The sequence below is a fragment of the Struthio camelus genome, chromosome 2 (genome assembly GCF_040807025.1).
Source record: "Struthio camelus isolate bStrCam1 chromosome 2, bStrCam1.hap1, whole genome shotgun sequence".
In the NCBI taxonomy this organism is placed as follows: Eukaryota; Metazoa; Chordata; class Aves; order Struthioniformes; family Struthionidae; genus Struthio; species Struthio camelus.
The window spans coordinates 43119730-43135366 of record NC_090943.1 but is presented as its reverse complement, the minus strand read 5'-3'; the positions used below and the strand labels follow the sequence as shown (position 1 = coordinate 43135366).

Genomic DNA, 15637 nt, shown 5'->3' with positions numbered 1-15637 from the left:
GAGGCTCAAGTAGAACCATTTGTTTCTTCATCCTTTATTTCTGAGCAATGAACACTGCGTATAATGTGATTTATTTAAGTATTAAAAAACGAACTGGTCAAAATAGTGAGGTCATTGCTTCTCCAGTTACACATCAAGAAAATCCCTGGTATTTGGCTTTCCTGCTGGTCCTGGGAAAGTTTGCAGTCGTTCTCTTTTTCAGCTGTGTTTGTTCTGTACATTTGAGGAAAGGTTTAGGGGATACCTTAGAAATGCTTATCCTTTCACTTTCTAGATATCAAAAAGCGGTGATGATGGAGACCTAGACAAAGTGAAATAAAATGGGACTTTATCAAGAAAGTGAGTAACAAGCCAGGGCAGTGGAAGGAGAAGAAAGAGAAAAATTGGTGAAGATCTGATGTTTAAAAACAAGATCACAAGGGTCACCTCATCAAAAATTTTCACATTCCATTCCTGTTTGTCATACAAAGCTTTGTTTAATTTTTTAGAGACTTCAACCCTTCCATTATGGTGTATTCATTAGTGTTCATCCTGTACAACTTTAGGTAGCTACCATGGCATTCAAAATTTAGTATTGCTTCATTGAAGGAAGTCTTATCATAGAGTAATGGAAATATACAACATTCACTCAATGATTTAGATTTTTTGCATGAAGAAATCTATGCTGTAGGTACTTAACTCTTTAAACCATGCAGCTGTAATTAGTTTTATCTTGCAAAGAAATTGTGTGGATCCTTCTAAGTTCTAAAAATATACTTTTGACTTTCCAAGTAAAATATATCCATTTTGGGCAGGATATGTGTATAAAAATAGATTGAATCCAGGTTTTTAGTGTAAAACAAAATCTAATGACTGAAGTTTTCAGAATGTGATACTGAAAGGATTTTCTATGCAGTATGTTATACTGGGCCAAATATCAACGAACCACCAAAAATGCAAGTTTGTATTCTGCATGTATAAAGGCAGAGGAGCCGATGCATTTGAGTCAAAGTTCCCCAAAATGTTTTGTTTAAGTGCCAGATCCAACAATGTACTAACACACATGCTTATGTTTAAGCATATGAGTACATAAAGTCAGCCAAGCACTGTTATATTTATAGATTCAGAAGAAATGATATCTTGTCTTCAAATATAATTACCACAGAGGACATGCATGGTGGGATTTTTAAAGCAGCCCAGGGAAACTGGGCACCCAGTTCCTAGCAGGTTTGCGACTCTAGTACTCTCAGACTCTTTTGAACATGACAGCATCAAGCAGCCATAATAGAGCTATCTGTTCCTTGATGCAAGTTTGCTACAAGCAAGCCAGTTGAAAAGGTTTTTACAGTACTCAGAGGTCTTACAGTATAGTGAAATATTTTGTATCAAGTTCTCTTTGGCATAAGAAAGAATTTGCTTTTTGTTTTTTTCTGGATATCCTCATGAGCCAAATGCTCAATCCTTTGATGTCGTGGCAAAGTTTGATTTAAATAAGACCAGAATGCATAAGCATGTGCTAAATCAGATATTTTTAAATGTGTGCCACTTGAGATTGCGGAAGGGAAAATAAGCTCATAAATAGTTGTGATCTGTTTGAAGCCAAAGAGCGCTTTTCTCTCTGTAGGTCTATTTATAGTTTCAGGATAAGAAATTCTTATACTTAGTAGCAAGAACTGATGAGTGAGACTTTCATATACTCAGAGAGGAGAAAAGCATGAGTTGACTGTAATTTTCTGTATCTTCAGTCTAAAGAAAATTCATGAGTTGTAACTGGGATATAAAATTAATCCTGCTTAGTTAGGAGAACCTTAATTACACACTTGCAGTTTTCCACCTGAGCAATGGTGTCTGTAGTACCCAATGGAGTCACTATTCAATGAACGTTTTTCCTCTGGTTTTATTTTCTTCTTAAAATAAGTCTTTGATTTTACCAGTGAGTAAGATTAGTTTTTATATGTATTTTTTACATTTTTAGTGTTTATACTGTTGCTATATTAAGACCAGGAATTTTGCTACTGGAGTCCAGCTCCATACAATATTAGCAATCTGCTTCTATGCCAAAGCCAAACAGTGACAGTTGCAATAATGAATATTTGCTGCAGGCCACTGGTATGAAAATAGCACAGTGCTGCAAGCCTGCGTCACCAGGAACAAATCTTCCATTTGACTGTGACTGAATCTCTAGGCTTGATTTTAGCTCATTTATTACTGAAATAGTTCTTAAAACTTTGTCATAATAGAATGTTAAGAAATGCTGAATCAGTCTTCAAGGCATCAGTTCAAATGTCTTCCTACTGCTTTTGGATTTTTAATCCCTTATACCTTTAATGATATACCTACCCTGTATTTAGGACACCAAACTCAATGCAGGGAGCAACTCTGTAATATATTCACAGAGATACATGCCGCTTAGTTCAGAAGGACTGATGAGAAGAGGATTTGAATTCTCTTTTTGTGAACTTAACTAACAGCCTTCAGAATGTTTCCACCTTAATTCCTGCAAATATGTCTAACATTTATATGAGGGAGAGCAGCTTTGCATCTTTGAATATGTCATGACTTTTCCATTGTGAACTTGGACTTTGGATTTTTTTCTCGCATATGTTTTGATGCCATTAGTGCGTTTGCATTAAGTTTGCATTTAATATAAAGTATTAAAATAGGGCATATTTTGAAAGGTATATGAGCAGCGTATATGCTGTGAAGAATGATTTTTTTGTTAGTTGAAGAGTTAGTTGAAGAGTGCTGGTGACATTTACCCTTTTTAGTTTAATTTTTATGTACAGTGCTGCTCTCATGTATGTATATTAAAATGTCATCAAAATGACTAACATAATTGACTGTATTTTCTTTTCATTTTAAGATAATTGCGTCATGAAATACAAGATAACCGACCAGATAGTAGGTCAGATATCTGAAGCAGAATGAAATCTGCTGTTATTTAAGCTTTTTATTGTTCATTGCCTCAGGTTTTCCTATGTGTGGAAAATAAAGAAATGATGATCTCTACTTTGCTTAAGGCATACTGACCGTTGCACTGCAAAGCTGGTAATGGTCATTGATGTACAGATCTAACTTCCTGTAAGATTAGGAGTGAGTACCAACCTTACCATCAATCCTTAGAGAATGTTAATGCTTTTCTTTTTCTCTTTTCCTTCCCTTTTCCTGCTGCTATCTGTCCTCTGCCTTCCTTTAGACAATGAAAATGCATTGGCTAGCTCTACTGTATAGTAGTCTTAGGATGAAGAAACTGAAGTTTAAAAGTGCTGCTAGGAGTGGGCTTTTAATGAAAATAATTTCACTGCAGCAACATTCAACTGAAGAAAGCCAACATCCACACATCTTTTCTGGGATGGGAAAGGAGTGACTAGTTAAATGTGTAATTTTGTGGACAGATCTAGAAAGGCTTCATTTACTCATCAGTTTCCGAACAAAAGGCTGATTGTTTCAAAATAGTATTTTTCTTTTGCAACATTATTGTTGGTCAGTAAAAAATAAAAAATAAGAACAGAATGTTCAGCAAGAGAGCATCGTTCATTCTGCAGCAGTGTTTGAGGTCCTCAGTACATTCAGGATATGACCACCTCCAGAATCACTCTCAAGGAAAAAAATACTTTGATTAGACCTTGAATGGGACTGTACCTTTTCTGTATGTTTCATTGCCTGACAGTATGTTGAATATTCATTTCACAAACATAGCTTTTTGGTTTTATGAATAAAAATTTCAAAAACCCTTTTGGAGACTATATAGAAACATAACAAAATACGCATATCATAGAAAACCACAGGGCTGGAAGGGACCTCAAAGGTAACGTAATTATCCCCACTAACTGAAAGGGAATCATACCTGTGTTTCTTCTGCAGATATCTGTTCAGCCAGTTCCAAGTCCTTCAACAGGCAATAATTTGTGATCTCTGTAGATAGGCTATTCTAAGGCTTTACAAGCTTTAATATTAGAAAGAATTTCCTAATGTCTAATCTGAGTATCTCTTGCTGTAATCCAATAGTCCTTGTCCTGTCCAAAGGGATCAGGGAGAAGGGTCTGTTCTCTTATTTTTAGCTACCTTCTACAGATTTAAAAGCTGTTGTCGATGTTTGCCCTTCGCCTCCCATATTCTTAAATGAACAATACCAATTCTTCCAGCATTTCTTTCAGCATATTCTTTCAGCACTTTTTCCCCCTAGACTATATTTTCTAAACCTCTAATTCGTTTTGGTTTCTTACCTTGCAGCCCCTTCCTGGAGTCGCTCTCCAATTGTTTTGCATTTGTATTGTTGTTGAATTACTGGCAATGCAAGTCATTGTTAATCTGAAGTTTGTAGTCCCTAGACTGGATGCAGGACCTCCAGTGCTGATTAGAGGAAAAAAAATACTTCATAAATCTTTCACTTTACACTCTCAGTATGGTGGGGACCTTTTCCGTAATACCCGCATGGTATAGCTGACCTGCGTTCACCTTGTTTTCCACTACTGACAGCTTTTTCTGAAAAACCCACTACAGGGGCTGTTGTTCTTCTTTCTGTTTTAATATATCAGATTAATCCTACTGAGTGTAGATTCCTGCAACTGTCTTTATGAAAAAGTGACTTATTTTCTATAGACTGTTTCTCCAATATGTTTTGAATCATATCTCCCAGTGTGTTTCCATTTGCTGGCAGTTTGCTATTGTCTGCTAAGTTAGTAGGCATGTTCTTCATTAATGAAATTATTAAATAGGATTAGTCTGAACCATACCTCTGCAGGCATTATTTAATGTGTCCCTCCAGCATCACAACACATACTGGGACCTACAAGCCAAAGAATACTTATTTTGCCTATTCTAATAGATGACGGTAGATAAAGCATACTGCAGGCAGAGCACACTAACAGCAAGGGATATATGAAACCAAACTGAGCTGTTTACACTGGAAACTAACTAATTCTAAGCATAATCTCAGTAAAGTAAATAATATTTCTTGTGAGAGAAGCTGCTGCTCAATATATTTAAAATGACAAAGTATAGCACTGCAAAGCTTTTTCTCTCCGAAAGGGCAGAACTGCACCTGTCCCTTGTCTCCTTCTCCTGTCACCTATTTCCCACCTTCTTCTCCACCACCTCAGGGCTGGATCTTAGTACTGTACCTGGATAAGTACTTAACTACCAGATGATACTGCCATCTAATTTTCTCTTTCTCTGGCACTGCGGGTATTTAACAGGAAATAAGTGAGCTTCAGTGGAAGAAACTGAGAGGTGAGATTACCATACTCTCCAGAGGGATATAATCTGAGTCCAGGACACTCAGGCTCCAAAATGGGATGAGGAGAGATCTGTGGGAACCTTGTAGGAGTTTAAGCTCTCAGCTCCTTGTTGTGGTCAGGACTTGGGTGGCATGTCCTTGGCAGAGATGTAGGCCCTCCCAGTACTTACCCGATGGAAGCAAAACTCATCTGGAGACTTGAAGAGCTTCCTAGGTTAACTGGCACTACTGAGCACTGATATTGTGTATTTCATCAGTATTTGTGTGTATATATATGTATGCTGTGTACTAATGATTACTATTCATTTAATATTAGTTTTGGCTAAGATTTAATGTTTTATTTTATCTGATATCGAGAACGTACCATTATTTTAATTTTAGTTTTGTGAGTACAGAATGTTAAAACTTTAAGTTGGTTTCTTAATCAGAGTAAGTATTATGCAGCACTATGGCAGTTTATGGACCTGAAGGGCTGCGTGTAAATATTAACTGCCTATTGTACTGGCAATTTATATGATCTCTTTTAGTAGATGATCCTTCAGTTGTACAGTACAGTCTTAATGACCTGTTTTGTCAGTTTATGAATTCTGTATTTATTACATGTTAGCAGAATGCAGGAGTGGATGGCATTTCGATACAAGGGAGTACTGTGTTTTATTAAACATACGAAATATAAAGAGTAAGGTCAGATTTAGTTCATTACCATTAGTCGTCTTAACCAGCGTGGTCTGGCTGTCTATGTGGTACAGCATTAGGATGCAAACAGGCAAACACCGAAGGTCACAACCTTCTATTTTGTTTCCCTCCATCTCCTCCCTTTGCCCACAGACGTTGCCGCAGGGACACCAGCAATATCAACGACGACAACCGTGGAAATCCGGAAGAGCAGTGTTATGACAACGGAGATCACCTCTAAAGTGGAGAAAATCCCCACGACAGCTACAAGCAGCACCACATGCCCTTCCGTGGAGACTGAGGAAGAAAAAGCAAAAAGACTGCTGTACTGTTCACTATGCAAAGTCGCTGTCAACTCTGCCTCGCAGCTGGAGGCGCACAACAGTGGTGAGATGGAGCAGTGCTTACTTTCTTCCTTTTTTTCCTTCTTTCTCAAGAGCTCTGCAATTATCTTCCCCTGAATAGATTAGATCTCTTGCAGCAGGGGACAAAGAGGTGGCGGAAAACTGGCAATTACATAGAATTCATTAACTATTAAAGAATAAAAATGACAAGCAAAGAGTCTTTCATGAAGGGGGGGAAGAAAGGAATGTTATTGCTTGCAAGTTACCCATTTTCTTACATTTTAGCTTTTGCAGCTTCCAGACCTTATAGAGCTAAGTGACAGCTCATGCTTCATTACCTTTGATGTTCAGAGTTCGCATACTTTTGTTTATGCTTGCTAGCAAACAGCATATGAATGCCTTTAGCGTTGCATAAAATCTAACAACTAAGGCTGAAATGGGGAGTATCACAGTCGGAGTTCAATGATGAGAGGTAGAATTCTTGGCTACATGTTGTCTGCTAATAACTATTTAAAATTATATATTTTTTTCCTTTGTTTTGATTGGCTGATAGTGGTTACTGCTTGAGAGTTGAATGGCCAGTTGCTTACCTCTGTCTTTCTTAAATTTTAAACCTTTTCTGATTAGTAGAGCAAGCAGCAATAATAAGTTCCAGTGGCAGAGAGGCATCATTCACATTCACTGTTTTAAACATCTTATTGATTGGGTTTGTGGTGAACAGGGTTAAAAGATCTTAGGATTTAATAAGGCAGCAGTGACCATCTATGATAGTCCTACAACAGTCCCCTTATTTGGGGTGTCAGGGGTTATCCGAGAGTGAAGTAAACAGGGGTAAGAGAGAAACATAACCTCAGGTCTGAAATACAAAGATGGTATACCTGCACGAGAATGAGGAATGGTCTTCTGATGTAATTAAAAAAAAAAAAAAAAGAAATAACTTTGGCATGGCTGTAGAATCCATTTAAACTAAAAAGGAAATGATCATTTGTTGGTATTCATGAGAAACAAAGCTTAATCAGTTTTAAATGCTGTGTTTGCTGTATACCAGAATTTCAACTGGTATACATTGAAATTGAAATGAATAAATTGAGGTTAATAAAGCTGTACCCATTTAACCTATTTAACTTTACATGAAGACTACACCCTAAACATTCTTCTGATCAAGATGAGAGTCTAAATATTATTCTGAATATTTACACAAAACACCTCCAAATTTAGCCTTCTATGCTGATATATTGTGTGTGTGCTCACATGCATGGATGCTTGCAGATGTGTATGTGTGGATGCATATAGTGATTATTATTGGAGCACTAATTCTATACATAGTACTAGTCCATTATCATCAAAGACTACCCATATGGAAGTCAATAGTGCAAGAAATACATTCTGAATAAAGGTACAGCAACAGGACACTATTGTTTTCCATCTAACATTTATTTTAATAAAAAATATAAGCAGAGTGCATAATTCTCACATGTTTTGGTTTCTGACCAGACCAATAAGATACATAAGTTGCTGCCAGGAACCTCTGCCCCTTTGTGATTTGGGAACTAATTAGTTCATTACAGATTTAAGTGTAAGCTACCTAATGCACGCTGTTTATCAATCCATTCAGGAGAACTACAAATCAAAGCCAACTACATCTTTAATAGCTAAATTACTCTTCCTTTGCAACTGCAATTCAGGTCTTATTAGCAGCAGGAATTAATGAGAAGTGTCACACCCATTTAACTTCGCATCAGGATACCTGACTGTGCCACTACCTATTGGTGTGGCTGCTTTGTTCTAGTGTATTACCTACAGATAATTAATTTAATAAATAGATATCAAATGTGAAATATGATTACATTAGTATGAATCTGATACAGGCAAACACAGTCATATTCCAAGGATAACACATGGCACGGAGCTGAGGTTCTTTTTTTTTTTTTTAGAAAAAAATAAAACAATGAATGCAACCAAATTGCCAAAGTTTTTTCTGTTTCCCATTTCTAATGTCTCCAGGGACTAAGCACAAAACTATGCTGGAAGCTCGGAATGGAAGTGGAACCATAAAAGCGTTTCCCCGGGCAGGCGTAAAAGGCAAAGGACCTGTGAATAAAGGAAACACAGGCCTTCAGAACAAAACATTTCACTGTGAAATATGTGATGTGCACGTAAACTCTGAGACACAACTGAAACAGGTACTCAGCTAGCTTGCAGAGTGTGAATCCTTGGCTATTCTTTGTTTTCATGGTGATAAAGTACCAACACAATCAGCATGTGTCAGTCTGACAGTTCACATCTAAATGGAGCTTGCAGATTTTGCCCTTTGTACTTGACCTTTGTGCTGTGTGTTTTGGTTTTGGTATGATTTTCCCTTGCAACGAATGCATTTTCTCAAAAGCTCTTGATTATATCTTTTTTTAAAAAGGAGTTATAGAATCTCTGAGCTGCAACATTACAACTGTCTTTAGACTGTAATTGTCATGAGCTGATAAACCCTGCCATTTAGCGTGCTGCATGATATCTGCCTTGACAAAGATGTGGGTGCAACAAGTATTTTCACAGAACACCAAATAACCTGCTTAAAAATGTGGGATGGACAGGATTTTTAATTTTTTTTTATCAGTGTTGCTCTGTAACTGAGAAGCATGACCTCCAAATTGCAATTACACCAAATTATATTCGGTTATTCTTCAGATGAACGAAGTCTTTGTTCTGTAAAACACTTAGTTTAATTCCATATGCCTTTTGGAATTAAATACTTGTTACGGAACTTTACAAGAATGAAGATAAATTTTGTAATGGACAGTAGCAATATTTGTCTTATGTTTTCAGGAAAAGAAAAGTCCAGTTCTTTCTTCTGTCTTTGTTCTTTTTCTGAGAAATCTCTTGAGAATGAAGATTAAAGTAAAAAAAAAAGTTCTAGAATAAGTCCCTTATATCTAGTACTGCAATAAAGTCTGTGTAGAGGGATTATTGTAAAATCTAATAGATTTTATGAAGAAGATAATGGATTTTTTGATTTTATTTCACTATCACTTAGTTTGATATTTAACCATCTTTCAGCTGAAATCTTAAAAGAATCTCTGAGCTTCTTAGAGATTTAAAAATTTCATCGCTTTTTTTTTGAATAGGGGATGCTCCACTTCTAATGTTCGTCCAAAACTTTCTATCAGCAGCAGGTTTAATTTGCTAGGTGCTTTATAGAGACAGAGATGAATTTTTCAAAGGCTTCCAACTTTGGTCTAATTCAGGTCCCACTGAAGTTAACAAAAGTGGGAAATTCATTTACTACAGTGGAAACCGAGTAGAACTGAGTGCTTCTGAAAACCACAGTCCCAGTACATCATTCACAAAGGAGTTATTTAAATTGGAACAAACCAAATTCCTGTTCATTACTGAATTAGTCAAAGTGATGCAGCTGTGGAGAGCAATAGCCTTCAATATTGGAGCACTCTTGTCTAAACCAGAAGCTGAGATGGTCTGTCAAGGAAATAATGCTCATTAATTCTTTTTTCTAATGTATTTTTTAACAGCACATAAGCAGTAGAAGGCACAAAGACAGAGCTGCTGGGAAACCACCTAAACCTAAGTACAGTCCTTACAACAAACTCCAAAAGGGAACACATCCTCTAGGGGTAAGCCAATCACCTTCTTATTCACAGAACCCCTTTAGAAAATGTGAGTGGAAAAATTGTTAAAATGAGAGGGGTAGTGTAGGTGATGGAAGTGTCTGAATGAGCCCACGGATGCCTATAAGAGACTTTTTTTTCTTTGACGGGCACTGGACTACAATCCGTTTGTGCTCGTTTTGTAACTGCACTGAATGACCTCAGAAAAGAGCTTTGTTTCAAAGGTCATTAGACAGCAAGAGCAGAAAGAAATATCCAGACGCCAAACAGGATCATTCCAGTTTTCACTAAAGACAATAGTGGTGAAATGACTAAATAAAACTATAAACATAAAAACTTTAGTTCTACCCTAATTTAGAAAATTACTCAGATAACAATTGAAACAATTAAAAAGAAATCCATCTTTCAGTGCATTACACTCATTTTCAGGATGGTTCTGGTCACATTCCCAACTGCCAGCATAAACTTTTTGAAGCACAGTTCTTGTTAGCTTCAAAGCATGAAAAAAAAAGTTTACTTTTTAAAAAAAACCCTGTTAGGATCCTACCATTAGTCAAGAAACAGCTTATATTGTGGGTTGGGGAGTGAAGCTTGTGGCATTTATCTCCATCAGATAAACTGCATGATTTTATGTGACACATGGTTTTATAAGGGTTTATAGAGGGTTTTGGCAGTGGGAGGGTGTTGACTCATTGGCCTCATGCAAATCATCCACTTACTCATTGTCCGTCTTCTTGAGAGGCAGAATTTGAGTTCTTTTCTGTGAAAGCCCAGTTCTTTTCTAGTAGAACTAACACTCTTCTCCTGGCAACAGAAAATTTGTCCTTTTTGGGATAGCCTTAATGTGTGGTATATTTATACATCGCTCAGTTGGGTAGGCGCTTTCCCAGATGTCGTAACATACTGTACTGCACCATTCTGGCAGACCCACTGGTAAGAAAATGGCCCAATAGGGTTTTTCAGTAAAACCCCAGGGAGACCAAGGTCTCCAACAGATATAAACTATAGTGAAAGGAATAGAAAATATATAATTAAGAAAGTAGGATATGGAATAGCTAGAGCCTCACTGACAGGATTATTATCCCTTTAGGAAATTGTTTGTTCCCCAAAGGATGGAAATAACTATTGCATTACTGTTGCTGTTACTGAGCACATAGTCGTCTGTTCACTTATATATGTAGTGGTTATTTCTGAGAACTCTAGTCAAGACCATTCACTTGCTGCATAGACAAATAACAAAGGCGATGTGTCCTTCTCCTGCTTGCTCACTCCCAAGTACTTGCAATCCACAAGTCAAGCCAGAGGTGAGCAAAGAGGCAAAAGAGATTTAAAGGGGAGAGAATGAGTTAGCAATAAACTAACAGATATCAGTAGTAGAATAGAGGCTGCACTGAAGAAGAAGAGCAGTTCTCCGTTTCGTTTTTTGTTTTTGAATAGAAAAAATATCAAAATTGCTGTCACTTCAAATGCAAATGGCATAGCAACAAGACAAAGATGTGCTAATTTTACTTTTAATATAAATGTTTTTGGTGAGCTGTAGATTTTGCTAACTTTCTTAACTCCACACTAATTTTCAAGTGAGTTATTGTCCCTTCATTCAGTCTACTGTAAACAAAACGAATAGCGCCTACCTAACTCTTCATATTGACCTGTTTTATAGTATTTGCAGAGAGATTTGAAGTGAACGTACATTGTACTGTATATGCTAAATATTATTGCTATTGCAGCTATCTTGAAAGGAGAATCAGAAACATTTTGATAAATGAACTAAAAGGCTATCTAATGTCATTAGAAGTTTCTGATTCCTCCAAGAATGGCAAGGTGGTCCTAGCCTTTTTATATGAACAATCAGGTACCTAAGATCTTTGCTCTTTATGACAAAAATGCATCAGCATCACCAAAGTTTTTTCTGCAGAAGTTAGAAAAAGGACTTAGTACATTTTTATAGTTTTTCTACAACAGCTTTCCAATGTCACGTTTTCAATATGTTGTTTATAATGCCTTGTCCAGTCTAGTTATGTGTGTTTCAGAGAAAAAAGCTTTATGAATTCACATGGTACAATATCACAGTGTAAGAAATCTTATAATGTTGAGACTTACTTGATACTTTAAGCCACAAGTGTCCAGTATATATAAAATGCCAGACTACAGAGAAAAAAGTTATCTGGCATTCGATCATTTTACAAGTCCATGTAGTAAAATGACTCTGATGGAAAACATCCCAGACCACAATAAGAACCCTGTTGGGTTGTTTTGTACTTTTGGAGGGTTTTTTTGTTTGTTTGTTTTTGAGGTTTTTTACTGTCTATTGTAAATGAGGCTGAAGAAAACTGTTTATGAAGTAAATAGTAAGGAAAGATGAAAAAGTAAAGTATTCAGAAAGAGAAAAAAACAGCTTGGATCAGTGGGTCTAGCACTGATCAAGAAAAAGATAAGATCATTGATTTTCATAGGTGCAATGAGGAGATTTGTCCCATTATGAGACCCATTACGTCCTCCATTAAGAGAAGTGTAGAATTTGGTCCCCTTTGAATGTCTCTCCTAGAGCTTTAAAGGGCCTTGAGGCCAGCAGAGCTGCCAGTGGGTAATAAGAAGAGTCAAAATCCAGTATCTGTTTGGATGGTAGAGAAACAAAAAGTTTTTGGAATAGAGTGACAATGTAATGATAAAACTTGCCATCTGGTTTATGCCAGATGCTTCCTGTCCTTCTTTTCTGACTATTCACTCAACCAAGTACTGTTGAGTGGAAAATAACAGACTAATGTAGAGCGAGATAATTATTTGAAAAACCTTTTCAATTTCAAGGATGAGAAACTGGTCTTTTCCTGTGAGTGAGAAGTGTCCATACTTAGGCTGAGATGTACCACACTGTGTATATGTTCTTGGCAAAGGACAGCAGCTCATCCCAGGACATGGACCCCCACATAAAGTCTAATAGAGCCAATGGGAACTTTTCTTTGTCTTCGATGGGTTCTATGTCCTTATCTCAGAATTATAAAACCAGAACAACAAAGGTATTCAGGCTCCTAGCTTTTCATTAGAAAATTAAAATCCCATTGAAATCTGCAGAAATCTATATAGACTGCTCTGGTGTTCTTTTGCGTGCATACAAAATGTAAATGCTCTGTACTCAAATAATAATAGACCTCTGTGAGCATTTTTAAGTACTCTTGGAAATAATAAACCATTTTATGCTCAAGAATTTTTTTCTCTTTGGAAACCATAAATTTTCTGAATTGTATTTGGTATTGCACAAGGCCCATGTTATAAAAGTTTTAAAGGGAAAGCTTCAGTGATTAGTTACAGTATCCTAGTTTCGCCCCTTCTTAAGTGATATAAATGAAAGTTTTTCATGATAGTGTTTTAAAAATATCTGCCACTTTTTTCACAGTCTTTGTACGAATGAACAGTATCTGTGTGGAAAAAGGCTTGTGAAGACACAGCAAGATGATGTAGGGCAGCGTCCATAGATTTCATTGCCTGTTTGAACACATGAAAAGTTAGGAGATTGTCATAACTTGTGCAAGTTAAGTGTTTCTGATTTACTTGTTCTCAGAGGCACAAGCTAATAAAGAGCAGCTAACTGGAGATTTTAGGCAGAACTTGCATCCTGACAATAATAAAGACAAAAGTATCTTCTTAGTCATACCAGGGAATAGGATATGTTTTCATTCTGCATCTTTACCATGAAGCTCTCCAGATGGAGGTGTCCTAATTGATGGCTAATTCTTTCTTATTTAATTCTTGCAGGGCACATGCAGCTTTACTTGGGTGCAGATTGCCCAGTCCCTCTTTAAGTTTGCTTTGATTTCTCTTCTCATATTAAATTATAAGTCTCAGTGATAAGACATGAGCCCACAGCCAAGCGAATATTGAAACGCTTTGTCCCCTACCAAATCCGGCTCACTCTTGTTCGATGTGTGAGAGAGAGCATATCTCCTGTCACAAACCTGCAGCTCGTAGAGCCAGTAAGCAGTGCAAGGCCTCTCTTTCCTGATTTTCCACTTACAGTCTAAGTCAAGCTTTCTGTCATGTAGCTAATATGAACAAATTATCTCTCTCTGTTTGTTTGTTTTCTCTCTTCCCCACAGGTAAAATTAGTATTTTCAAAGGAACCTTCAAAGCCAATGGCTCCGCGAATCTTACCAAATCCTCTAGCAGCTGCAGCAGCAGCTGCTGCTGTGGCTGTGAATTCCCCTTTCAGTCTTCGAACAGCCCCAGCAGCTACCCTTTTCCAGACTTCAGCACTTCCTCCAGCACTCCTACGACCAGCTCCAGGGCCTATACGGACCACCCATACTCCTGTGCTGTTCGCTCCTTACTGAACTCCAAACAGGAATTAATTGTACTGCAATAATTTTTCAAATCGAAACAAACAAAAAAAAAAATCAAGAACATTGAACTATGCAGTGTTTATTTATAGTTTAAAGTATATATGAAGAGCCAGGACTTTTGATAGAGAACTGAACAAATTGTAAAAGGGGGAATGGGCAGTATTTTCTCCAGATGAGAGCATTCCTCCCGGGTATTGGTCGTTTTAGAACTGATCTCCAGCATTGACTTGTAGTGACGTATAAAACTTACGAAGCCTTTTGACTGTGCTTTTTTGGCACATGTTTCCCTGCAATGTCTTTCCTGCTTTATGAAACAACTTACAAATTTGTCTAAAGGGCATTAACTGGTTCCAATGTACATAAAATACTTTATTCTGTAGATTAAAGAAGAAGGAAAAAAAGAAACACTGTGAATAGTAGTACCCTTACCAATCCTCCTGCCAAATCAGCAGTTACTGGGTATTTATCTGAACAAAAGTAGTTACAATAGATGTCTTGTAAAACAGTAGTATTGTGTCTCTATCTATGCCACTAGGTTTCTAACTGAGTTGCAAAAGATAAAATGAACAAATTATGTCACTTTGGTAAGTAGCCAAAAATGATGACAATGATGTGGAGCTGTTCCTGGTGAGCGAAAAAGATTTTCCTCACCTGTAGAAGAACGGGCATGAAGATAATCTATGGTTAGCACAAAGTAAGTGATAAAGAAGATTTAGTGAAGAAAAAAAAAGTAAATCTGTATGCTGTACACAGAATAGGGCAAACTTTTATTTGACTGAGAACATATGTGTACAGTGTGTGTGCATTCAAAAGGTGTAATACTTGCAGGATTGATTAATGTTTAAGGCATGCCAGTGGACAGCAAAAAATACACTCTTTTCATGAAACAGGCGTGACACTTCAGTGTTGAGCAGAGAGAAGACACAAATGGGTTACACATAGTCATAACTAGCAAATGAACACCAAGAGAGAAATCCTGGCCTCATTTAAGTCAATATAAGGTTCCCCCTGACTGCAATGTAGCCAGAATTTTATCCCAAGAATGGCACATATTCTTTTTATATCATACCAGTGGGAGTGTCTGTAGATACAGGTAACATATTTTTGCTATAGGCTTAGTCTTAGAAGCAGATCTATTCTCTTGTTTTATTTCCTGCTGATGTGATATAAAATGTTTTAATATACATATAAAATGTAAACAGCAACACATGAGATGCATATTATGAGATAACTGCACATTGTGGGTTTGGAACAAATACACCTTTTAGGATCTGAAGGGACCCTTGAATTCTGTAGCTGACCTATATGAATGGACAGCTTAAAGCCTTATGTATTTACTGTGAGGCTTAAAGGGGTTGACAGTGTCCCTTTAAAGTAAGATTTATCAGGGGTATATATAGATATATTGTATATATGTTAGAGTAAGAAAAATAACTTATAAACAGAAAA

The 15637-nt window shown here is 36.8% G+C and overlaps 1 protein-coding gene across 7 annotated transcripts in view; it reads left to right on the top strand.

Moving 5' to 3' along the window:
• ZNF385D (zinc finger protein 385D) overlaps nt 1–14455 on the top strand; it is a 437723-nt gene extending 423268 nt beyond the window's left edge. For all 7 annotated transcript variants that reach the window (XM_068935412.1, XM_068935410.1, XM_068935406.1 and 4 more), the window contains 4 exons: nt 6047–6280; nt 8242–8420; nt 9759–9860; nt 13946–14455. In XM_068935412.1, the coding sequence (XP_068791513.1) occupies nt 6047–6280; nt 8242–8420; nt 9759–9860; nt 13946–14179 (749 nt within the window). In that variant the 3' untranslated portion in view covers nt 14180–14455. The remainder of the gene's footprint in view (nt 1–6046; nt 6281–8241; nt 8421–9758; nt 9861–13945) is intronic.
• Nucleotides 14456–15637: the final 1182 nt, after the last annotated feature.